Source organism: Talpa occidentalis, unplaced genomic scaffold, assembly GCF_014898055.3.
Source record: "Talpa occidentalis isolate TD23 unplaced genomic scaffold, MPIMG_talOcc4v2.1 talOcc4.2, whole genome shotgun sequence".
NCBI classification, from domain to species: Eukaryota; Metazoa; Chordata; class Mammalia; order Eulipotyphla; family Talpidae; genus Talpa; species Talpa occidentalis.
The window spans coordinates 138,739,450-138,766,173 of NW_023602073.1; the positions used below are offsets into that span (position 1 = coordinate 138,739,450).

General features: G+C 37.1%; 1 protein-coding gene across 2 annotated transcripts in view; it reads left to right on the forward strand.

Annotated features, from left to right (window-relative positions):
* The window catches only part of GRM1 (glutamate metabotropic receptor 1), a 406,389-nt gene that overhangs the window by 352,335 nt on the left and 27,330 nt on the right, over nucleotides 1–26,724 (forward strand). For both annotated transcript variants that reach the window (XM_054697906.1, XM_037520535.2), the window contains 2 exons: nucleotides 11,560–11,686; nucleotides 19,421–20,351. In XM_054697906.1, the coding sequence (XP_054553881.1) occupies nucleotides 11,560–11,686; nucleotides 19,421–20,351 (1,058 nt within the window). The remainder of the gene's footprint in view (nucleotides 1–11,559; nucleotides 11,687–19,420; nucleotides 20,352–26,724) is intronic.

A 26,724-nucleotide genomic window follows, 5' to 3' on the forward strand; every position in this document is an offset into this window, starting at 1 on the left:
TTAATGTTAGAAATGTAACAATTGAGTCTCAAAATTCTTCAGAAGTGTGGACCTCAGAAGATTGGTTAACTTAAGCTGCTAGAGGTCCCCTTACTCAATTGCACAAGATACTGTATCACTCTGCGTTTTCCACTCCAGTTAGACAAGCAAAAAGGCCAATGAACAGATTTGTTGAGTATCAAGATATGAGGAAATGATCAGTTTGATTATGATCTAAGATGACTTCAAAATTGGAAAGAGGCTAAGTGAATCATTGAGCAACCATTGACACTGACCTTCATTAGAACTCTGAGTGCCCCTGGGCTGTGCCTTGAGTATTATCAGGTAGTGCAGCCAGGACAGCTTGTCTCTGATATTCCTGTTGGTAGGTATAGCTACTGGAGAAAAATTGCCATTCATAATTTCTAATAATAGTCTTCTTTCAAAAATGTAATTTTCATATTGACACTATCACCTTTTTATTTAGGTCATTGATAGTCCAGTATATGATCTATGGATCATATACTTTCAAGACTCTGCAGAGATTAGGACCACAGATTCCAGAACATTTGTCATACTTTAACAACCTAAGGTCATCTTTGTAATAAAATACCTTCCATCAAGTGATTCTTTATTTTATTTAACATTGCTTTCCTATTCCTCTATACATTTTCCTGCTTTGTGTATATTTACAATTGCTCATTTGGTCCAAATTCCAGCATTATTTTTCACCAAAATTGTCAAGTATTTAGTATCACCATACCTTATGAATGATAAGAAAAGGAATGTCATAAATTCAATATTAAAGAACACATACTGTTTGCTATCAATTCTTCCTGTTACTTCATGCAGAAATATTTATAGGAAATAAGTGTCTTTGGTCCATGTTACCCAGTGACAAAGTTGACAAGAAAATGTAGCCACGTCATCATGTGCCTCCTCCAGGTTATAAAGTGCACCTGCTAATATCAACAATTAAGTGTTTCCAAGGAGGAAAACAACTTCAATAATGTAATAGATTATGCAACACTGTATTGTATGAATCAGATAAACTTTGAAAAGTGTTATCATTCCATTTGTTTTGCAATTATGGAAATTGTAAAATTTTCATCAGAGTATAAAATAGCCAAATATATACAAAAGCACCATTTCCTTGTAAAAACTACCATCTGGTGAGATATTGCCCTTTGATCTCCTGAGGTTTGGGAAATAAGTGACACTACAAGAAGGGAAAATGGAGTGGGAAGTAGATAGATGATTCCTCCCTGCCCACTCTTAACTCTCACCTTGAATCTGAGTAGCTTATCTGCTGATTTTCTTCTGGATCACATTGTGGGTCCTGCTGGGTGGATCATTTTATACTCAATATTCCTATCTGCAATTGCCCCAAGTTAAGAATCAAAGTCAGCTATATGTAGTTATATCTTTATTCTTATTATTTTATGTTAGATCATAGAATTTGGACATTATTTTGTTCTCTCCTATTGCATATGCTTCTAAATTGCTTGGGTTGGCTTCCTTCCCTCCATGGCAGTTCAGGGAGGAATTTTTATCTTGAATTTAGTGTCAGGAGAATTGTTTTTGGCTGAAATAACCTCAAGCAAATTTTCCCAATATGCAATCATTACTCAGTGATGATAATCATTATCTGTGGCTTGCACAGATATGCTGTGACCTGTCCCTACCATGCAGCCCACCTACCCCCACCAGGCTGGAGCTTTATGAGAGTCTTTAAAAAATCATCTCTTCCTGACTTCCTGTGGATCATCTTTGGATTCTTCCCACATCTGTCATGAGTATTTTAATTCTGGTTAAACTTTCCCTTGTTCTCATAATTTTGATCTAGATAAGAAAAACTTCCTTTTTTCTCATTGTCAAAGATAAAACATTCAAGCCTAGTACAGTGATCATCCATATATTATCTACCAACTACATGCAACAATTGTAAATCCATTACTATTTTTTTTCTTCCCTCTATCTCTCTCCTTCACTTCCTCTTTTCCTCTCTCATTTTTTCCTGAACTTTATGAAAGTGAGGTACAAATAGTTTTCTAGAACAAAGATAATTTTTGTGTGGCCATAACGTCAGCTAATAATATCATTCACCATACGGTCTCTATACCTCAGTCTCCTCTTTTGTCAGTCAAAGCATATGACTATTTAAATTGTACAAACTTAATGTAACCATTATTCTGGCGACCAGAAAAACAATGATATAGTTCCCCCAAAATGTAATATTTTCTCAATCCACTAAAGAATAGGTTCTGAATATAAATGTTCCACTGGAATATCAAAAACTCCTTATTTGGGATGCATGTGATTGCATGACAATGTGATCTGCTCTTGCTACTGAAAACATTGGCGAATTTTTAAAAAAAATTATATCTTCAATGCATATGAAAATAAATTACAGTACTCTCTCTGAATGGGGAAGAAACTTTTTAAGCACTGGTAATAATGAGAAATTATATAGAAATATCCTTAATTTATCCAGTCAGTTTACATCATAGTCTTTTGTGCTTTGACAATTATCTATGCTGCTTTCTTAGTTGCTGAACTATCTGGTGGTTACCTTAGCTTTGAACCTTGTCTGTCTGCCACTTTTAGATGGGTACAGGTGGAGCAGTTAATGAGACACAGGGTATGGGCAGAGCAGGAGCACAGTAGGGCTGTGCCATCTTGGAGGTGGCAATAGAAGAAGGAGGACCCACTTCCTTTAAGTTAACATTTATTAAAGTACAACATACCTACAGAAAAATTGAGGGAGAACTTACTACCAGGTCTCTGTTCTAGCTTTTCCCTGGAACACTTCTGGGGAACACTTCCACCAGCTCTATTCAGGGCTTCCTACCCCTGCTCTCCCTCAAGTATTCATTCAAATGACTGTGCCTTTTGTGAGGCCGTACTCCCCAAATAATAGAGTTACATAAACAAATGGCAAATCAATAAAATTTTATTACAAGCAAAAACAAGTGACAAATGTCTTAGTGAGTCCTTGCCTGACCCCCACATGCAAGGGTGCAATTCCCCATTGCAGGTGCCCCTTTCAGGAGTGGGCCCAGGATGGGGCAAGTGAGCCAGGCTCTAAATGGTGCTCATTCTCAAGTTAGATGCTCACACTCACCTACCCTGGTAGGGATAATTGTCCCTACCCTGCACCCTATTTCTCTTCCTTGCTTTAGTTTTCTCAAAGCCCTAATTTAGAATAGCATCTCCTCAATGCTGGGGATATCGTTCACTGATTATTTCTAGCCTTGACATCATGACTCATTGAAGCACCCCAAATGCATGTTGTGAATGAATGGATGGATGGATGGATGAATAACTGAGTGACTATGCATTGCATAAGCATTTATTCGATCCTCTTTGGGCAGTATACTTATCATATGACGTTCCATTATTGGCGTCTTACCTTCAATGTTCATATCCTGTCATTTATTTCTCCCTATGCACAGCATCTTATCTGGTGCCCTGGGCCACAAAACAAAGGATGGTTCATTGACTATCTATCTGACAAGCTCTTATGTATAATTTTGGTTCTCAGCATAAACTGGCATCACTGTGGTAGCCACTGTTATAATCTAGCTCTTGGAAATAACTGGAAATGACTGGATTTGCACTAGGCGCACACAGATCCCTTCTATAGCTATTTCCTCATCTACAAAATGCAAGATTAACTTTGCCCCAAGGATTGGTTGTAAAGGTTCCTGGAATTCCCTGCAGCGTACCGTAGAGAATTAAATAGCCTGTTTCAATCAATGTATGTCCACTGTGATCATTTGATAGTCCTATCTAATTTTATTATATATTCCCTCTTACTTTATTATATATTCCCTCTTACTTTCCATTCTCTTTTTCTTTTTTTTTTTTTTAAGATTTATTTATTTATGTATACGAGCACTGGGTACAGTCAGAAGCGCGGGAGGGTGAGAGAATTCACCAGAGCCAGAGCGGGGAGCAGAGCAGGCAGAAGGACCAAAGTACACAGCTGAGGGGGGCAGCGGGTGGCAGGAGAGGTCTGCGTGCCATGTGGGACCCTCCTCCGGGGTCCAGGGAGCAGCCGGGGATCGAACCAGCGCTGCAGAGGCTGCGGGCAGCTCTGCAACCCAGCGCTCAACCGCTGCACCACCAGGAAGGCCCTCCATTCTTTTTTTCATTTCTCCTGTTTAGTCTATATTATTTTCCTCTGTTTTCCATATACATTATTAAGTAATTCATAGTGCCAAGAACTACACTAGCACTGTGAATCAAAGAAAAGTTAATCAGGGCCCCTTCATTTGAGGAATGTGTAGTGTCTCTGGCATAAAAACAAATCAGCAATTAATATACAGTGTTGCCTAAGTCCCCAGGTAGGGTGTTGTAGGGACACAAGAGGAGAGAGCTAGCGGATACTCCTGTAATTCAAACAAGAGTAGACCTAATTTCTTTATTCTATTTTGTCTTTTAGGTATTTTGCTTCTGAAGAAATTTTCTATTTCCTTTGATTCATAACTATTTTCCTTCATTATCTTCTCTTGATGCTGTTTACTTTCTTCCATCCTTTTTCTAAATAAATCCTTAATTTAAAAACTCCCTTTCAGGTTACTTCAGAAACTTAGTCACAACATGAACACTCGATGTCCTATGGCATAAACACTTTACGACTCCCACAGAGTCTGTGTCACCGAGTTGCTGATTGTGTGTCTCAGCAGGTCACCTAGTCTCGCTGACAATAAACATAACACTATGTACACAGGATGTAAAAAGAAACAAAATAGGCCCCGAGCCTTCGGAAGCCTTGGTCCTTCAAGGACAGTCTCCATGAGATATTAACACTTCCATCCTGACCCAGAGCTGTCATAAAAAGTGTCTGACAAAAATGAAACAAAATTGTATTCAGCTATGGATTGCACACTTCATGCAAAAGAAATAGCAGTTAGTATGAAAAAATAGCGAAATGATCAAAAGTATTTGTCATGTTGGTGAGCTGAGATATATATTAGGAAAGATGGCTGGGATTTATTAAAAACCCTGTGTCTGAATGAAACATATCTTCCTTACATATGTGAAGCAACCAGAGGACAATAGCTAACTTGTGGCAACAAAATACAAACTACATTTTAATTATTAGAGAGCACCAAACAAAATGAAGTTTCTCAGGGCTCGCTGTTCCAGAAACATTGGCTGGAGCATGTAACATTGCGTCTGATCCACCGATCTTGATAGATGGAATGATAAAGACGTATTCAAAATGGAAGGTGATAGGCAATATGCCTTCTTCCATGAAATAATATTTATTTAACAAATGGCTCCATGTTATATTCAAAGCAACACACACACCCAACTCACACATATGCATACTCACACATTCTCTTTCTTCTCCTTACTCTCTAATCGCCACACAGCGGCTAGGATATTCCTTGTGAAAGAAAGTCAGGTGAAAACCAAAGTGGATAATGTATCTGCCTTATTTGAAATGTCTCCCTAGAACTAAAGGCTATTGGAATAAGGAGGCATTAAAGTTCCGTGAGTGGCCTAAGTATGTCTTTGAAAAAGATTCGATTCAACTCTCATTCACTGGATACACAGGGGCATGTGCTGGGCACACATCTGTACCTTGAGGAGTATGATCTGAATAGTAAGGCCCTTTCTCCCAAGGAGCCACACATCCTTCAGATGACCTTAGCAGCTGAGTGTATGTTACTCAGAAATGAGGAGAAATTAGAGACCTAGTATGTGATTTGGAGATAGAAACCAGAATTCAGGCATAAAGAGATAAAAATCTGATTCTAGAGGGGTCACTATAAGATAAAAATGACAAATCCCATGTTACAGAAATTGGATGGTAAAAGTATACATACTTGGTGATTGGCTAGGTAGTAATGAAAACTTTTTCAGCGATTATAATCTATTACTTACTAAAGGTGGAAGCTAATCAGTTATTCACTCATTTATTCAGTCATTCAAAAGTTAATTTTCTTTTTTAAAAAAAAAAAAAATTATTTATTTATTTATACAAGTACTGGGTATAGTCAGAAGCAGGGGAGGGTGAGAGAATTCACCAGAGTCAGAGCAGAGTGCAGAGCAGGCAGACTGACGAAGTACTCTGCTAAGGGGAGCAGCGGGCAGCAGGAGAGGTCTGCGCGCCATGTGGAGCCCTCACCTGGCGGCCAGAGATCCAACTGCCGCTGCAGAGGCTGCGGGCAGGTTCACAACCCAGTGCTCAACCACTGCGCCACCGGGAGCCCCCAAAAGTTAATTTTAAACACTAACCATATGCCAGTTGCTCAAAGGATCTAACTCCCCCAGTCACCCTGCATAAATAAATTTATCTAGCATCATCATCTTCTGAATTTGTCTAACTGGTAGTGGTAATTTTAAAGTAAGAGAAAAAGAAAGTTTATGGAAGAGATATATAGTATTTTGTGATGACTCTTAAAATCCTTCTATACTAATTTAAATAAGAAAGTAGTATTTATTCAATTTTTCTTATATAACTTAGAAAAATTTGTTATTCAGAATGTTAATTTCTCATGTTTAGTCTAAGGATAGGTGCAAATTTTGCAAAAAAGATTTCATTTGAGGGCTTCCCCTGGTGGCGCAGAGGTTGAGCGCTGGGCTGCTAAGCTGCCTGCAGCCTCTGCAGCTCTGGTTCGATCCCCAGCTGCCGGTGAGGGTCCCACATGGCACGACAGACCTCTCCTGCCGAGCCCGCTGCTCCCCTCAGCAGTGTGTTTTGTCAATCTGCCTGTTCTCTTCCCCACTCTGGCTCTGGTGAATTCTCTCACCCTCCCGTGCTTCTGACTAAACCCAGTGCTTGTATAAATAAATAAATAAATCTTAAAAAAAAAAAAGAAAGCCTTTGATTATAAATTGGCTCCCAAATTATACCAGCGGGATATATGCTTGTATAAATAAATAAATAAATCTAAAAAAAAAAAAAAGATTTCATTTGATTCTACTTTCACAAGTTATTGGAAAGTAAAAGAAGAAAAGAAAACCTTTTACATTTTCTGAAACTATGCTGTCATTTGATATTTTTTATGTAATTCTAAAAAAGTGATATGAATTCCAAGCTGAGCTGTGAGATTTTATTTTCATGAAGGCTGAAGTTTGTATGATTTTAAAATATGACAATATTTACAGTTTAATTTCTTATTTTACATATGGAAGCATTTGATAATTTTTAATGTGTTAGGGAGGGACTTCTGCTTTCTGCCATGAGGGACTAACAGGATACAGGCTGTGCCTTCTGCTGTAAACAGAGAACTTGACACAGTATATGAAATAACTGTGTACAGACACTAGAAAATGGGACATAACCGTGCTTCCAGGAAAGTGGAGGGAAACAAACAAGTAAACCCTAAAATCACTGAGACTTTCCTGGAGGTAATTTCCTGATTATTGTTCAGTGAGAAAGAATTCAAACAGAGCTTAGCCATTTTGCTAATTTAAAAAGATAAAAATTAGTTTAGGAGGCCAATGTAGCTAAAATTTATAATACAAGATAAGATGAGCAGTCTATGCAGAAGAAGATTGTAAGTCAGCATGCTCATTCCCTCCAAAACCTGACTATCAGCCTGCACGTGAGTAGGGTAGAGATCCTAAAAGTCCAGGTAAAGAACAATTGCTAGAGAGCTGGATCCCCAGAGCTTACACTGGAATTGCCCCAGTTTCCACATGTCACAGTGGGAATATTTTATTGATTAGATATGGAATTAAGTAGAGACTCCAGAAGGGTCACATTTTACTAATGAGGCTCAACTATTCCTAAAGTAGATATTTTTCTAGACTTGCGCTAAAAGGTTAATAACAAACTGAATCAAAAGTAGCTTAACTGACTGCAAGAACAAAGGTAATTACTTCCTCCAGAAAAGAAAAAAGCAGCATTCTCTAACTTCTATACACAATGTCCAACATCTAGTCAAAATTTTTAGATATGTGACAAAGTAAGAAAATGTGACACATTGCGAAAGAAAAATCAGACAATAGAAATAGACCCAGAAATCATACCAATGATAGAATTAACAGCCAAGAATATTAAAATAGCTACTATTAAGACATACTAGAGAATTTAAAAGAAAACATGAATATCATGAGAAGACAAAAGGTGATATGAAAAAGTAACAAAATGGAACTTATATACTGCAATAGAAAATATATGAGAGAATATTTTAATGACGTGACTAATAGTATATCAGACGTTACAGATCAGTAAACTTAAAAATGCTGCTATATAAAATAGCAAACGAGGCACATAGAGGGAAGAAACACTTAAAGAAATGAATGAACTCTCAGTGACATGCAGAGTACCACCAAGATTGTAATTATTGGAAGGGGATCTCCCTGGTGGCATAGAGGTTAAGTCTCAGGACTATCACCAATACAGCCTGAGTTCGATCCCCAGCCAGGGAGCTAACCCAGATATGGTACAACAGACCTCTCCTTTCTCACTACTGCTCCCCTCAGCAGTGTATTTCAGTAAATCCACCGGTTCTGTTCCCCACTCTGTCTCTGGTGAATTCTCTCACCCACCTTACCTCTGGCCTATACCCCAGTTCTATGCATAAATAAATAAATATTAAAAAAAAAATAAGTCCAATTGGAGACCCAATTGTACTTGGGTCAGAAAAAGTAATTAAGAAATAATGCCTAAAAAATTTCAGATGTAATACAATGTAACCCCAAATCCATAAAGTTCAACAATTCCCAAGGAAGATTAACATGAAGAACACATTATACTTAAATTGTTTAAAAAGAACTCCGATAAAAAAAATTCTTAATATCTGCTATAGAAAAAAGGTCTGTTGCATATATAGGAACAAAGAGCAGAGGAACAAAGTGAGAATTGCAGCAGACTTTTCATCAGAAACCATATGTGAGACAAGAAAGGAATAACATTTTTAAAGTGTTCAAAGAAAAAAATCAACGTAGAATTTTATTCCCAAGGACACTAGAAAGGCATATATTACCGAAAGAAATAAATTTCAAACTTTCAACTTAAACTCCCATACCAAGTGAAAACTTTTTTCAAAAATTATGTCAAAATAAACTTTTGAGTAAATAAAAGCTGAAAGAAGTCATAATTTTCAGGTCACCACTATAGTATTAGTAAAAAAACAAAAAGTTCTCCAGGAAAAAGAAAACTAATTACATCAAGCAGACATTTGGGTCTATCCAAAGTAATTAAAGCACCAGAAATTATGTGCAAAATTTTAATTCAAAATAGATTAGTTTTTAATTTTCTAACAAGAACTATAAAATACTCAGAAGAAAATGTTAGCCGTAAGTCCTTGGACATCAGTCTTAGAGACAACTTCGAGGATTCAATTCTAGCAGTAAGGGAAACAAAAGCAAAAACAAAATTAAGCTACATCAAACTAAAAATCTTCTTAGAGTGAAAGAAACCACCACAGAAATTACAAAAAGGCAGCCTACAAATTTCGAGAAGATAGTCACAACTAATTAACAGATGGAACAATGGATAAATACCCCAAATACACAATGAAGAACTCATCTAAATCAACAACCATAACCAAGCAGTCCAATCCAAAAATGGACAAAAAATGTGAACAGATGCTTTTCCAAAGACAACTAACCAACAGGCACATGAAAAAGTGATCCTCATCACTTATCAGGGAAATGGAAATCAAAACATCAAGGAGCTATCACCTCATAACTGAAAGAATGGCCTAGACAAAAAAAAAAAAAAAAGCCAAGAACAAGAAATGGTGACCAGTGTGTAGAGAAAAAAAGAACCCTACATTCCCACTGCTGGTGGGAATGTAAATTGGTGTCATCAATATGTAAAACAGCATGGATGCTCTTCAAAAAATTAAAAATAGATCTACCACATGATCCAGCATTTTCACTTATAGGTATCTAGTTGAAGAATATGAGAACACTAATTCAAAACTATGTGCCCACTTATGTCCATTGTAAGCTTATTCAAAATAATTAAGACATGACAACACCCTAGTGTCCCCTGAGGAATGACCACCTAAGGAAGGAGGTGATAGATATATATGTACATTGGAAGAGTACTCGGCTATATCTTAAAAAAAAAAAAAAAAGATAAAATCTCACCATTTCCTACAATATGGATCGACTGTGAGGTGATTATGCTAAGCAAAATAAATCAGAAGGAGAAAAAGAAATGCACATGATTTCACACATATAAATAATATAAATAAACAAAGCAAATGAACAAAACAAAAACAAAACCTTAGACCCTGACATCAAATTGTTCATTAGCAGAGGGAAGCAATGGGGCCAGATAGGGAATAGCGGAAGATAACTAGAACATTGGTGGTGGGAGAGGCATGGTATAGACATTTCCTGAGGTGTGAAGTTGTGCTTTTAAACAAATGAACATTGTACACCAGTGGTCCATTTTATACACACACACTAATGTTTTTTTTATTTCAAAGATTATTATTTAGAGCAAACACCATAATGTATTGTAAAAGGGTATAAAATATGTGTAAATAAACTGTATTAAAGTAACCACACTGATGGGTGGGAGAAATGTAAGAGCATTGCCGTTGGGTCTGATATTATATGTGTGGTTGTGTCAACTTACTTGAATGTAATGTGGGTAAGTTAATGGTGCATACTGTCAACCCCACAGCAAACACTGAAACAAATCCAAGGTTTAGCCAGTATGCCGGCGTTAAAATGGAATCTAAGACTTTCTCAATTAATCCAAAAGAAGGCCAAATAAAAGGGAAAAAGAAACAAAGAACAGATGGGACAGAAAAAAAAATAAATGATTGATTCATATCCAACCACACCAGTGATTATAGTACATGTGAATGCACAAAACACTTCAATAAGAGGGAGAAATTGTCAAACTAGAGATTAAAGCAAGATGTAATTATGTGCTGTTTATAAGAAACTCACTTTGAATTCAATGTGTGTTGATGTTTATTTTTGTGTTGTGTCAGTGAAAAAGTGTTTACCAGACAAATTGAAAATGGGAGAAAGTTTGAACTGCTCAAATAATAAGCTCTTCAGTAATTCTGGACTAGTGCTATTTCTCCCAAGAATTTATGTGATTGTTTGAATTTTCTAGAGTAAGTCTTAGGGCTAGAGCAGGATTATACTTTCTTAGCCATCATTCTGTCAGTATGCAAATAAAATTTCTTAGGCTTTCATAACTTTAGCAAAAATTCCATAATTCCTCTGTTTTCATGAATAATTCCATAATTTCCTCTGTTTTATTATCTAGGACTGTTTTGGGTGAAACATTACTTAATCTTTCAGAGAAAAATGTTTTTACTTTTTGAGAATAATTAAGGTATATTAATATAAAGAAGAATACAGTTAAAATGGTTTTCTTTTCTTAACTCTGAAAAATAATATAGTCTGTTCCCTCCATCAAATAAATTACTCTTGAAAGTGGAATGAATTGAAATTCACATCTGAACTCTGAGAAAATCATGTAGATTCCAATTCATGTATTTAAGGTTCCTTCCTCGGTATATATGACATTTTAAAAAGTATGAAAATGCATCATAGTATGAAAATAAGCCCTCTATAAAATAGAAATCTTTCTGGAGAGATGGTCTTCAAGGCATGTGAACCATCCTCATGTTGCAGGTGATACGAAAAGGAGAAGTGAGCTGCTGCTGGATTTGCACGGCCTGCAAAGAGAACGAATTCGTGCAAGATGAGTTCACCTGCAAAGCGTGTGACTTGGGCTGGTGGCCCAATGCAGACCTGACAGGTAGGTGCTGCCTCATGTATCACCTGGTGCCTGGCTATTAGCCTTTGCAATGTGTCAAGCATTTAAAATGTGAGTGACAAAAATTGTTTATAGTGTGTGTTTTTTAATGCTCATGTCAAAGTATACTCATAAACCTCTTATAAGTTCTCCATAATCTATAGTGAAAGGAAAATTCCTTTAAGCCTAAATAAAAACATGTATCAAAGGGTATTCTGGTACATACCAGCCTTTTCTGTTTTTTTCTTTTGAATATATTTCTAGTCACCTGAGTTTATATTTGTGTTTCTTCACCAGCTGTGTGTAAGGCACTCGCACAGGCCCTAAAGGTACAAAGATAAATGAAACACTGTCCCAGTTTTATTTTGCTTAAAATATACTAAGGAAGAATCGTGAAAAAATGACATGAAATAATTACTCATACTAAGGAAGTATTTATAAGTGCTGTAAGGTTTGTTAGGCAGACGAGAGGATGAAAGAAATTCCAGAGAGAACGTAGAACATGGGAAACACATAGCCTGTAAACATGGGAACATGTTGGTGGGGCTGGTTGGTGGCCAGAGGACCTGGTGGAGCAGCGGTCAGAGTGGGACTTGGTGAGTGGACTGGCAGTGGATAGTAAACAGCATTTGCATGATCTTTTCTCAAGTGCTTGCCCGTCAGGTACAAGCACAGGCAGCCCAATGAAGGATTTAAGGTAGTGGGCAGGGCTTCCCTGGTGGTGCAGGGGTAAAGTCTCAGCACTATCAAGCTATCGTAGGCCACTGTAGCGTGAGTTCGATCCTCCACCAGGAAGTTGACCCACATGGTGCAGCAGACCTCTCCTGTCTCACCCGCTGCTCCCCTCTGCAGTGTATTTCAGTACATCTGCCTGTTCTGCTCCCCACTCTGTCTCTGGTGAATCCTCTCACTCCGCCCCCACCCCTCGCACCTCTGGCCTACACCCCAGTTCTTTTATGCATAAATAAATAAATTAAATAAATTAAAAAAAAAAATAAAGTGGTGGACAGCACCCTGATATCCCAGAAAGATTCTCCCTGGTGGGAGCGTGGAGGAGTATAGTGAGACCGGATGAAAAAATAGAGGTTAGGAAGCTGTTGCTTTGGTTCCAGTGAGTAATTTCAAAGGGCGTGTGAGGACTCAGGTACCACAGCAGGGCTGTACAGGAATAAGTGAAAGCAGGAGGGGTGGGTGGGGTGGAGATGAGGGTTGACTGAGCTTTGGTGGTGGCTGTGGTGAGACCTATACGGGGCTGAGGTGTGAAACTGTCCACCTAACACCTATCCAGTGTGGTAAATTAGTGTTAGCTCAATAAAAACAGGTAAGGAGATGATTCACTAGTAAAATCTAGGGGAATCATCTGGAAGATTATATGAGTTGATGAGGATCCTAGAGCAAAGTTCAGGAAGATAAACTTTGTTTCCCACGGGCCAAAATAGGATCTCACACAGGAGAGGAGTGTCACAAGTACTTCTGCCAAATTTGAAGAGTCAGGGATACTTGGAAACTTTTCAGCTGGGCTTTCTGATTTCTCACGTTAAAAAGAGGAAGCTGAGGCCCAAACAGGTCTTGGATTTCCAAGGTCATCAGCAACTTAGGAGCAGAACCCTGTTCACTGCTTTTTCACCCTCTTGAGTGTGCCTGCGGGGTGCTGTTGAAAATCATCAGAAAGAGTAACTTCCTGAATGACTAATAACTTTTTCATTTGTTCTGAATAAGAATATAAAATTAAGAAATTGTGAGGCTTATCAAAGCACATCAAAAGTGGCTAGGTAAGTAGAACAAGGTCACAATATTATGTATGAAGTGAGAATCCCTTTTGAAATATTAGCCCTGTTAGAAAAAATAAACTGAGTCACAAAAAACTTTAGGAAATCACCTAGTACAAGGGCCTTTTTTTGAAGAAAAGGAAATTAGGCCAGAATATATTTGAGGATACAAACTTTATTTCACTCGTCTTTTTATTCTCCAGCTGGAAACTGGTTTTCAAACCTCAATGTGTCTAAAATTTAAGTATCTGCAGAGGCCTATTCATTAATTTCTGAGATGGAAACCAGAAGCCCTGAGGCACTTAGCCCTCCCTACAAAGCCCATCCTTCAAAATACACTGCCCTCTGGCTCCTAACCTGGTGCCATGAAAGGATACCTGCCTGCTAAGTGTCTGTTCTGTTGAGAGAATTAGAAAGAAGGAACTCATCCAACTTCATTTGGTCAATGCACTTGATTATTAGAGAAGCCACTGGATTCAATTCTCAGATGGATCTTCTAAATTTTAAAAATATAAACTACAAACTAATTTAAACCATTTTTCTCTGTTTCAATATTTACTGTGACTGCTGATTCTACCTACTCTTAGTTTTACAATATACACTATTGCTTACTTTATGCAAGGCATTTTTTAAGGCACTGGGACATGCAGGTGAGTAAAGCAAGGCCTCTATCCCAAAAGAAGAGTATCCAAAGAAGTAACACTTATTTATACACTCAATTATAATATTAAGTCCTACAATGGAGGTATGTGCAAAATGCCAAATGAAAAAATTATTTTTTCCCTGGAAAGAGAAAATCCTTCACCAAAGAAGGAACATGTGTGTTGAAGATTGTGTAATAAATAGAATTTCACCTTGTAGGTAATTGATAAAAATGTAATTACATTAAACATTTCCATAAAGCCTTTCATAATCCTGAAGTTTTATGGCAAGTTTTATGAATGACTCCAAGTAAAATGACACTTTAAATAGAATAATTGTGTCCTTTATTTATATCTTAATTCACATTAAGTTTGTTTTTCTCTAATTTGGTTTTGGATAGTTCTCTGTTGTCACTGAAGAGCCTGGTATACACATAGGGAAGAGAATCCAGTATCCTCACAAGGGATAAAACAATCAGTACTGTTGTAGGTAGATTGTTTCACAGTGTCATTATGACAAACTGCTGCTGTTACAACATTAGAATACTTATATCCCCTTGTAACATAGGAATTTTTAAAATATTTTTCTTCATCCTATAAGACAGGATTAGCTTATAGCTACACTTAGACGACTCTGTGATTATCTATGGTCATGTCTGAGTATCTGTCTTTGACTCCTGACCACATTAAGAGCACTGAGATTCACAGAATGCATTTTAAAGTTTGAAACTCCACCATGACAACCAGAGTTTGTTTACTGATGGATTTTACCTGGTATAGTTTATGAGAGTATCTGCCTTGGTGATATGACTTGAAGGTCACAAGAAGACTTAATTGGGAACTTTTGCCTGACCTGTCTCAGAACCAGTATTCATTGTGCAAATCTTGGTGGTTTAATACTCAGATAAAGATGTCTTTATAATCCTAAGGACCATAAAGGGCTTGCACCTGAATATATCTTCCCCTCTTGGTGCTTACCTACACTGTCTTTATTTTACTGTACTATACCTTCTGCCCTTAAATAAAACCATGTATAGGTGTATGTTCTACAATTCTTCCAAATGCTTTGAAATATTTGAATGTGTGAAATCTTTGCATGTATGAGTAGATCATTATGAGCAAATTTCGTGTAACATACCTTTATATTATTTCTTAAATTGACTCTCTTCTATGAATTGTAGCTTGATATATCAGAACTTGAATTACTGAGTTAGTGATGCCTGTCTCTGGTAAAACTTAGGCTTGGGCAAGCTCTTATCACTAGTAAGAAGAGCATTAAAAAAAAAAAAAAAAACTCAGATGCGTATAGCTTTACATCAGTAAAGAAGAAAAGTGTGAATAAGCAAGGGTAGACAAAGAAGGGTTCTACATATTCAAAAACCTTCTGATGATGATTTTGTGCAGGAGACCATTACATAGTTGCCAGTTTGCTCGCAGGTAATTGGGGTAGCAGCCAAATTCAGTGGACTTTCCACTTCTGGACAGTCTCTATAGGTTCTCTGCAGAACCTCAGTTAAACATCATGAATGGTTATAAAACATTCAATAATATTAAAGTTTCTTCTCATGTGTCCAAAGGTTTGAGTTGCGAAAGACATGTGTGCATCATTTAAATCCACAAGTCAATATTCTAGTGAAAATGTGCCCATCTCACTGGATTGATAACATGAAACTTTCTAACTAAGAAACACAAAATCTGATTGTATTTTTAGCCATTGTGAATATTTTGGCTTTTCAACAGGGAATGCTTCAACCCATCCAGAAAATTAAACACACTATTTAAGCTTGCACATATTCATGAACCATACAGGGGACAAGTGTATACAATCCATTTGCAGTTGCTTAAAGGGTCCTTTTGCAATTATTGACACAATTGCAAATTGAAAATTGTTTCACTGTTCACCTTTATCATTTATTCAGATTAATTTCAATTATAAAATTTCCAATTTAATTACAATTGAAGCATGAACTGGTCAAATCTGCTATCCTGGAAATGTTTTCCCATTAATATTTAATTTTTCCCTGCTGGAATAAGTTCATTTATTTTTTCATTAGGATTTTATCCAGTGTCTATTGGATGTTTTATCTGGTGCTACCAGACAGCCATTCTGGTTTTGTTCAATATTATCCTTACAGATCTTACAACACAATCATTCTGGCATTTCTTTCAAGAATCTTTTTATGACCAGGCTTTGTGTATATAAAATTGAATCCTTGAACAAATCCATTAAATTGTTGTTATTAATAAAGTATGTGTTGTTTTATAAGAGACCCTGTGTAAGGATTTTTAATTAAAGCAGTCTGTTTAGCAAGATCAGCCTAAAATATTTTTATTATATTTCTAATATGTACTTATTGCATTGTTAGCTTTTATGGTACCTTTTTACTGCAAGTCTCAACCCATGATAAAGTCATTTTACCTAAGATCAGTACATCAAAAAATTAATAGTACTATTAATTTCCAGAATATGAAAACTTTAAAAACCATTCTATATCATGTTAAACAAGGCAATTAGTTTAAAAGAAGTTTTACTCTTTTGAAAATTGACCTGCTACACAGAAGGCCACAGTTCAGTAAAAAGGAAAATTAGTAAGTAATAAGTAGTTACAGTAATAAGTAGTTTCCTCCTGAATGATAGCTACTGTGGGTTATAGGGCTTTTTAAGTGACATGTCTTTTGGCAGTATGTGCAAGTTTTCTTATCTATAGACTCTGAAATCATTTTTTTAATATTTTTTTAAAGTTATTTATTTATTTTTAAAGATTTCTTTCTTTCTTTATTTATACAAGCACTGGGTACAGTCAGAAGTGCGGGAGGGTGAGAGAATTCAAGCCAGCGCGGGGAGCAGAGCAGGCAGAAGGACAGAAGTACACTGCTGAGGGGAGCAGCAGGCGGCAGGAGAGGTCTGCACGCCATGCGGGACCTTCCTCCGGTGGCCAGGGAGCAGCCGGGGATCGAACTGGCGCTGCAGAGGCTGCGGGCAGCTTCGCAACCCAGCGCTCAACCACTGCGCCACCGGGGAGGCCCTGAAATCATTTTAAAATGGACTTTCTAAGTTGGTTTCCTTAAAGATCCATAATTATGTTGATATCTACTTAGCTCACATTTTAAGTCTATCTGGACTTAACCAGTGACATGCTAATGTTTTCTAAGTTCATAACTTTACACTTTAACGTTTTTTTCTGTTTGATTCCATAATTCAAGTCAGAGCCCATTTACAGAAAGAGAGTCTATACTTCTGGGTATGCCAACTATTGAGTCTACCCCAGAATTGTTTGAAGGTTTCCTAAAGACTATCATCCATATTTACATAGTTTATAATTCTGAATCTTTATTACAATGAAAGCTTCTGAAATTGCCTTATTTAATGCATTTTACATTTTTGTATTTTAAATCATATCACACAGGGTTATTTAAATCTTCTCTTTTCTAATCTAATGTTTTTAAACATTTTTCTCCCATGAGGCTAACAATTAATTGAATTAATTGGTACCTATCTGTTGCATAGGACAACAATTATCTAATATTTATCTAATAAATATCTTGGATTCTGCAGATAATAGTTTGTATCTCTGAAATTTAGGAAAATCCTTAACTATAGCTCTTAATTTGGCTCGGGGCCAGAGTTTCAATGCAACTTTTATAGAACTGTGTTCTAGAAATTTAAAATGTAGTATGGTATCATTTTCTAATGAAAACTCTGAGGACATAATAGCTCATTTATAAAATCAGGTAAAGTTGCATAGAAAAAGAGAGGATTGCAAAGAAATTAGCTTTTAAAAGGTTACCAAGTCCTTGACAATTACTACATTGGAATCGGAATTTTGTTTAGCAGCCTCATTCTGACAATGAAAGGAGTTATTTAGTATTGTATCTCCTAATTTATCTAGATTTCCTCTTAAATACTCTAATTTATTGATTTTGTCATATCAAAAGTCCCTCACCATCGTCATTGTTTTTTCTTTCTGCCTTTCTAAGTATTTATCCATCTTTCTGAAATTTATCAAGGAAATGAGAAGATTTAGAATTAAAATGTGACTTTCTATAGGAAGAAGTTCTTTCAGAAGAAGTTGAGACTTTGAAACAGACAAACATTTCCTGAGAGAGCGTGCATACATTGTGGGCACTGTCCTCAGTGCATTGTGGGCACTGTCTGAAATGAAGAGTGTGTGCTTGTGAGGGGTTGGCACTAGCTTATTAAATAGGAGTCAGTTCCTGACTGGATGATTATCAAAAGCATAGGCTGACACGGATTGGTTGGCATGCAAAAACATGCTCACTGAGAAGAGCTGTTGTTGATTGACTGAACAGGGTTTGGGGAGGCTTAAGTCAGTTTACCTTGGCTACAATCAAGAAACCTTTTCCTAAATTTATGAAAATATTTTTATTTTCACAATTGGAGAAATACCTGCCCTAACCAAACACAAAATCCCATGAAGGAATTGTCTACAGAGACTGAAAAAAAAGTATCTCTCTGAAATTCAAACTGGACTTTGTTTCCTGTATCTCGAAGGACGAGATAAGCCAAGCATTTAAGGACACAACACAGCCTGTCCTTTCAGGAGATGGGTGAGGGGAGATGTCAGTCAGCCCTGGCATGTCTATTGGAGACTGACAGCCTGAAGGATGTCAGATGCCACATCCTGATTATACACAATTAAATGGGTGAATTTCAGGTAACACAATGTTAAAAAATGATTTAATCATCTTTCTGATGTTTATCAAGGAAATGAGAAAATTTAGGATTAAAATGTGACTTTCTATAAGAAGTACAGATTTTTTCTTGGTAAACAGGAGAATGAAGATTTTTCTAAAAAATCAAGTGAAATTTATGTTTAAAGCACTCTGCTGATCAAAAAAAAAAAAAAAAAACAAACCTTGTCCATGAGCTAGACAATAGCAACATAAAAATAAAAAAAAGTTGAGTCATTTCTTATACATATTTTATTATCAACACTTAACCTTTATTAGAAGCCCAAATTAACTGCCTTCTTTTCCCTTCTCTTCTGAAAATATAAAATCAAGTTCCACCCACTGTGTGACATCCATTTATAATACCAGTGTTAGAAGAAAAAATTCCATAGGCTCAAGTCTAAACTTTCATCACATTACACTTATGATGACATTAAATTTGGGAACATGATTGTCCAGAGAAGAGAGTGGTACCTCTTTATTGTGTGATAGTGGGGCATTTTTTTAGAAAACATTTAAATAACATGAATCGCAAGAAATATAAATGCAGCTATGCCTTTGGTAACTAGTAAGCACTGTTGTTACTGATAAGTGGAACTATTGGATTCATTTTAAGACGGTTTTTCTCATCACAGGCTGTGAACCTATACCTGTTCGCTATCTCGAGTGGAGCAACATAGAATCCATCATAGCCATTGCCTTTTCCTGCCTGGGCATCCTTGTCACCTTGTTTGTCACTCTCATCTTTGTACTTTACCGAGACACCCCAGTGGTCAAGTCCTCCAGCCGCGAGCTCTGCTACATCATCCTAGCTGGCATCTTCCTTGGTTATGTGTGCCCTTTCACGCTCATTGCCAAACCTACCACCACATCCTGCTACCTCCAGCGCCTCCTGGTTGGCCTCTCCTCTGCCATGTGCTACTCTGCTTTGGTGACCAAAACCAACCGCATTGCACGCATCCTGGCAGGCAGCAAGAAGAAGATCTGTACACGGAAGCCCAGGTTCATGAGCGCCTGGGCCCAGGTGATCATTGCCTCCATTCTGATTAGTGTGCAGCTAACCCTGGTGGTAACGCTGATCATCATGGAGCCCCCCATGCCCATTCTGTCCTACCCAAGTATCAAGGAGGTCTACCTTATCTGCAATACCAGCAACCTGGGCGTGGTGGCCCCCGTGGGCTACAATGGACTCCTCATCATGAGTTGTACCTACTATGCCTTCAAGACCCGCAATGTGCCCGCTAACTTCAACGAGGCCAAATACATCGCCTTCACCATGTACACCACCTGCATCATCTGGCTGGCTTTTGTGCCCATTTACTTTGGGAGCAACTACAAGATCATCACTACCTGCTTTGCAGTGAGCCTCAGTGTAACGGTGGCCCTGGGGTGCATGTTCACGCCCAAGATGTACATCATCATTGCCAAGCCCGAGAGGAATGTCCGCAGTGCCTTCACCACCTCTGATGTCGTGCGCATGCACGTCGGCGATGGCAAGCTGCCCTGCCGCTCCAACACCTTCCTCAACATCTTCCGGAGAAAGAAGCCCGGGGCAGGGAACGCCAAGTGAGTTATCTGGCCTGGTCTCTCCCTCTTTCCTTCCCAGCCCGCTTCTCCCCTTACCCCCACCCTTTCCTTCTATTGTCTAAATCTTTTTCTTCCACTTCCCCAATATTTTTTCATTCTTAATCACTTCTTTCTTTCAAATCACACAGATTTTTTTTTTTTTTTGCAGTAGGAGTGTAGTGCTAAAGGTCTGTGTTTCCATTCCTTTGAAAACACAAGGAACATGAAGCAACAATCAGCTAAGTGTATTCTTATTCCAAACTAAAAACAGTAGCTTCTGTCCTAGTATATGTTGCCTTTGGTGTGGGTCCTCCCTCCAGGCAGCATCACACATCTCTGAGATCTGGGTCAGAGAGGCTGACTCTAGCTCTAGTTTCTAGCTGAAGCCGTGGTTGACAGTGGTTTCTGATTTCCTTTCTGATTTATCACTCTGGAACCATAGCAATACTAATGTGTGATGGAGAATGAAATGAAGCATCTGGAGATATTTGACTATTTGGCTCTTTGATTGCAAATGAAAACCAAGTATGTCCTCAAATAAGTTTCCTTAAGTAACTGTTGCCATGACCCTCTTATCATTGACCTTTCATGAGGCTTGTAATAAAGAGATTCCATAATGCTACCAATAACTGAACCATGTCTACGGCAGGTCATGATCAGCATGATTTTCTGGTCATAAAGCACCCAAAAGAAATAAGGAACCAGATCATGATGATGAGGCCCAAACTTGAGCCGGTCTTAACATCAAAGTTCAGATTATTTTCAGTCTGTAATTCTTTGGAATAGTTTGGGTAATAAATTCTTTTCTATTTTCTTCCTCTCTTTTTGCATAGAGGCATATGTTCAAATTGCCATGTGTGATCTTTTTTCTCTAACAAATTTCACATAAACTTTACAATTTGAAAAATGACCTGGATGCTTCAATTTCTAAAGTTAATTGAATTATCGAAAATTAAGCAATTTCTCTCTTAGCAGTGTTAATGTTACTTTTTGAAAATATCCTTCTAAAGTGAAGAATTTTAATAGTAATGATTGTAGCATATACATTGTTCCACCCACCAGAACAAGGCAGCAAGGTATGGGGGAATGGATCTATTTTCCCCGACTTTGTAGGTGTGGAAACGAAGCCACCTTATGATTCTTAACTGTAATTCTACTTAGTTAGCCATTCTTTGCCTAGGTCTTAAAATGACATACATTTCTCATCATGATATATATTATTAAATCTATAAACATAAACCTCTGGGTTATATAACTTCTTGCCAAGTGGCACCTTGGACATATTTTACTAAAATTGTATAATTAATTTAAGTATCTGTTAAGGGAAAGTATGGGAAAATATTTTAAATTCCACAGAATATTATTTTAAATGACATACCTAATTTTTTCCAGCATTATGGATGAAGTCAGTAATTTATATCTACTGCTTGCTCTATCATTTTCAAGTCCTCCATAAGGTGCTAATCACTAAAGTTACTTAGTCTTATTTTTCTCTGCCATGACTTTTCATGCCAGCCAACACTTGCTTAGCATCAGCCTGCTGGCAGGAATTATCAGCAAGCATAAAAGCAAAACAACAGTTCCACCAGACAGGAAAAAAATAGACCATGGCCACAGAGTCCAGATGTGAAATGGCATAGCAATTTTCATTAAGAAGGAGGGAATGTTCAGAAACAACGTGAAAAGGGAGGAAACACTCTTTAAAATGGGATATTGGTACAGACTAAGAGCTTTCCTTTTTCACAACCCATATGGTTTTATAAAGGTTCCATTCCAGTTCCATCCTGCCATGACCCAGCTCCATGTTTCTGTAACTTTCCTGCTTTTATTATGGTTCTTCAGAAACATTGGTATCATTGTTGGCTGTGGTCATTTCTAAAAGCTGTTAATCATTTAACTAAAGCAGAATTTGAAACATTTAATGAAAAGAGAGAACTTATGTGATCAAGATATGTTGTGTTTTTATCCAGGAATATGCATTTTTGCAACCTCTGATGTTGTGTGTAGACAGGCCTGGGCACCAGTTGGGGAAAGGCAGTGACTAGTGGGCAGTGCACTGGCTTTGGCTGCTGGGATAAGCTGACATTGCTTAACAATGCTTAGCACTTCTATAGAAGCCAGGCAAAGCTGATCACCTTCTCACACCTGGAACTGCTTTCTTTCTGAGCTGAGAAAATTCCCTTAACTCTTATGAATGTAGAAATTAATTTCATTTGGGATCATGCTTTTGAAAAGAAAAATCATCTTGGTCTAAACTGGATTGGTTGCCCAGGAAGTGCTAGTTTCTCCAGTTAACTCATTGCTTAACTACTAAGGATGTTATTTATCAAGCACTATCAGATTATTACAGTAAGAAATAAACTTCTAATTAATAATTATAGCATGCATTATTATTTGTACAATCTGGAATTTCTCCTGGGTGTACCACACAGCTGACCCTAGAGGGTTTTTGAAGCTCAACTTCTGTGGAAAAACCACCCTTCATTTATTTTCCCATTTATTCTGTTATTGCTTCTCTTGTTCATCTTCAGCAGACTGGAATTTTCAAATATAACAGTAATCTCACTCTGTATGTTTTCACCTTTGTGGTTTTGTTTTGTGTTTTCCTGGTTTCCCTCTAAAAACCACAAACAAGGTAATATTTCTATAGTAACAAAAACTTAGCAAGAGTTTTGCTGAGTGAAGCAAGGTCTGCAAACTCTGGAGAGCATACACTCCAGTCAGTTACCATCCTGGAGTCTGTTGCCATCCTGGATGAATTTCAGCGAGGGTCTGCGCATGTAGCTATAAACCAGAGCAGATGCTGTAATGACGAGCTTGCCACTGACTGATCTCATGGAATATTGTTCTGAGGAGCTGCAGGTCCGACTCTAGTCTCATCACAGGCTGTTTCTGAGATACACAGGAAGAAAGGTGTTGTGTACCTGTTTTTGAAAAATTTATAGCGTTTTAAAAATTTATTCACAGCCAAGTGTGTCTTAAGCAACCAAAAATTTGGGCGCTTGCTTTGTGTTTTCTGAAATGTATTTTAGGAGGTTAAGCAATAACTTGGATGTTTGGGTTACTTGAGTTATTTGTAGTTAGAAATTCTTATTAAGCATAATTCTACTCTGGAATGATACAACTGTCTTTGTCATCACTGACTTTTTTAGCTGTTAATTTAATGTATTTGAATGGGAGAATATTCATGCCTAAGCTACTATAAAAATATTAGTAAAATAATTTTTCTTGGCAATAGAAGAAACATGGAAATCCATATATATCCATATATAAGTAAATTGTCTAGATCCAAAGCAATTGTCTAGATCCAAAAAAAAAAATTTTTAAGAAAAATGAGTTAACATTATGCAAATGAAAAATTAAAATATTATGTAAATGACATGCTTCCTTAAAAAAAATGTTATATCAATGACTAAATGTCAAACTAACATTTTTAGTTATTTTCAGGATAAATAACCTCAGTGAGTGCCAAAAAAATTTGATGGCACATGGAGTTGAAATGTGATAATACATTCCTATAACCTTTTGCATGTATAACCACATGCAAAACTAAAAACAATTACAATCACAGTGAGGGTGTTATATTTATGCATAGCAGTCATTTTCAAACATAGATTCCAAAGTAAGGAGAGTATTTTTATGTTCCTGTGAGTGTTTCTTAAGCATTTAAACATACATTTTATTGAGTGTCAGAACTACGTGAAATACTAAATGAAACAAAATTATGAAGAAAGTTTCCTCTTGATCTGTTGAGACACTTTTTGTTTCTAAGTGGAAGTAAATAAGCCTGCAGCATTAGTCACAATGAGCTGAGCAAGCATTTAATTTGTCTTTCCTCCTTTGTTATGAAAGGAAATCTAAAAATATGATAGACAGGCTACAGACATCATAATCAAGTAGAGATAACACACACTTTTTCATAGAAAGGTCTTATCTGCTATTCTAGCTTATAAATGAAAAAACTGTCATTTTTAAATTATGTTCTTTTTTCATACAGTAAAAGGCTTTAAAAATTATTATAATTCTTCACTCAATTTTAAAGTATCAGAAGATTTTACTGAAGTACTTGCCACAGAATTTTACTATTTGATAGTAACATTTCTGTTACTATCCACTGTTCTTTCATTCATTTACTCCATCAGTCATTGTTTCAATTGCAAGGTACTTGATATGAGTGCTAGATATTTTTCAGGATAAAAATATGTGAGGCAGGCACTGGCTGCACCAATCTTAAAATAGAGCAATGGAGATGCTCAAAAATATATCTAAATAAACTGTGTTAGATAGCGTACTAGAGGACCAGTGTTATATTTTGAGTGCCCGAGGAACAGAGAGATTATATGTAATAGAGTAGTATTGGTAGAAAGATAGAGAAAGATTTCTTAATAAAAGTAGCATTTGAACTTGACCTTAAAGAATGTTATTCAGTGGGAGAAACTGTGCTATGCTGAGACCATTTCCAATATAGAAAATAATGTAAATGAAGTTCAGAAATGTTAATGCATTTTCAGGACATAATAAGAAATCTGAATGAGGTAAATGGAGAAGTGTACTGATGGGTAAATTTAAAAATGCAGAAAAAGGACAAATTATAGATAATGATCAATGTTCCAAAAAGACCAGTCAGGTTTTCAGGTGCAATAAAACTTTATACTTCACAACAGTGTGTAAGCTTAATGGGACTAGGTTGAGGATAGAGCAGTTAATAGAGGCTACAGTCATCCAAATAAAGGGTTGGATAAAGCCAAACCAATAACAAACCCTAGAAATCTGGCTGTAGAGCTGAGGCTGCCAGAGGAAGGAAAGAGTGATAAGATCAGAGGGTACAATGGACTATGGTGGAGGACTATGGGTGTCTTTGTATTGGGTGTGATGTGGTGGCAACACCTGTAGGAGATGACCTTACATCTCTGAATTATATGCAGTGTTGTAAACCAGTGTTATCTCAATTTAAAAAGGGGGGAAATAAAATAAAAATAAAGTTTTAGAGTAGTGAAGTGGAAGTTGAACCCAAGGTATGCATATGAATAGGTTGACTGGGCTTGATTCTATAGAACTGTAATACAGAGTTTGGGGGGGAAAAAAAGAAATGAAAAAAAAAAAAAGAATATATATTATTCCTGATATGAGCCTGGTAGAAAATATATCTGCCAGAAAAATAGGAAAAGAATACAAGTAAAGTGTTGATGAGTTGGGTCTCAGACTTGTCACTTAAAAATGTTTAAAGACATACAAGTAGAGGCATCCAAATGGCTTTTAGAAATTCCAATCAGGAGCTCAAGAGAAAGGTCTGTGTTGGGTTCCGAATCAATAGACTTTAGAGTCAGTTGTCACCTAAGAATAAAGTGGCCCAGAGCATGGTTATGATATAGAAAACAGGAAAAAGTGGGAGGAGGAACCTCTGAAAGTACTTACACTTAAGAGATAAGATAAAGAACTAAAATCTGAAGCAATAAGCAAAAGGGAATAAAGAGAATGGGGGAAACAGGTGAATGCAGTATCATGGAAAGCAAGGAGGAGACTGTATCTTAATCAACTTGGGTTGCCATAGTGAAATCCCACAGATTTGGTGGCTTAAACAGATGCTTATTTTCTCGCAGTTCTGGAGGCTGGAAGTCCAAGATCAGAGTGCCAGCATGGTTGATTTCTGGTGAGAATTCTTCCCTTAGGTAGCAGATTGCTGTCTTTATCTGTATGAGCATATAACCTCTTTTCTGTGCAAGCTGTTGGGAAGGAGAGAGAAGCAGACAGGAAGAGGGGAGAGCTGTCTGTTGTCACCTTTTATAAAAGCACCAACCACATTGACTCCTCAAGACTTCATCAACTAACTGTATTACCTGCCAACGTCCCTTTCTCCTCATTCCATTGTATTGGGGGTTAGGACTTCAACAAATGATTCGAGGGGCATGAGACATTCAATCTATAAGTTTCAAGACAGACCTTGGGGTCCCAAAGGATGGAAGAACTCTATGGCTATCCTTGAGTGGTTTCAGTGGTGTGATCTGAATAGATCTTATGTTGCAATAGGTTGAGGAGATTGAAATTGAACTTATTAAGATGTTTAGGCAGCATTTTAGAAGACTGGGCAAGAGGGAGGAGTGTGTAAGAGAAGAGAAATTTAAGCTTGCTTGTAATATCTCAGAAAGGAGCCAAAAGAAAAAGAAAAATCGAAAATATGAAAGACAGATTTTAAATGTCCTGCTGGAGAGACTGACCCAGAACAATGCCACTACAATAAAACCCTTTGATTAGACCTGACAACTGGGTCAAGATAACCCCAACTCTGAGGAGTGTGCTGGTTGTGGTTGATGCCGGTTCTCACTTAGCTAAGTGTGTATTGCTTGACATTAAAAAAAGGATGAAAAATTAGGCT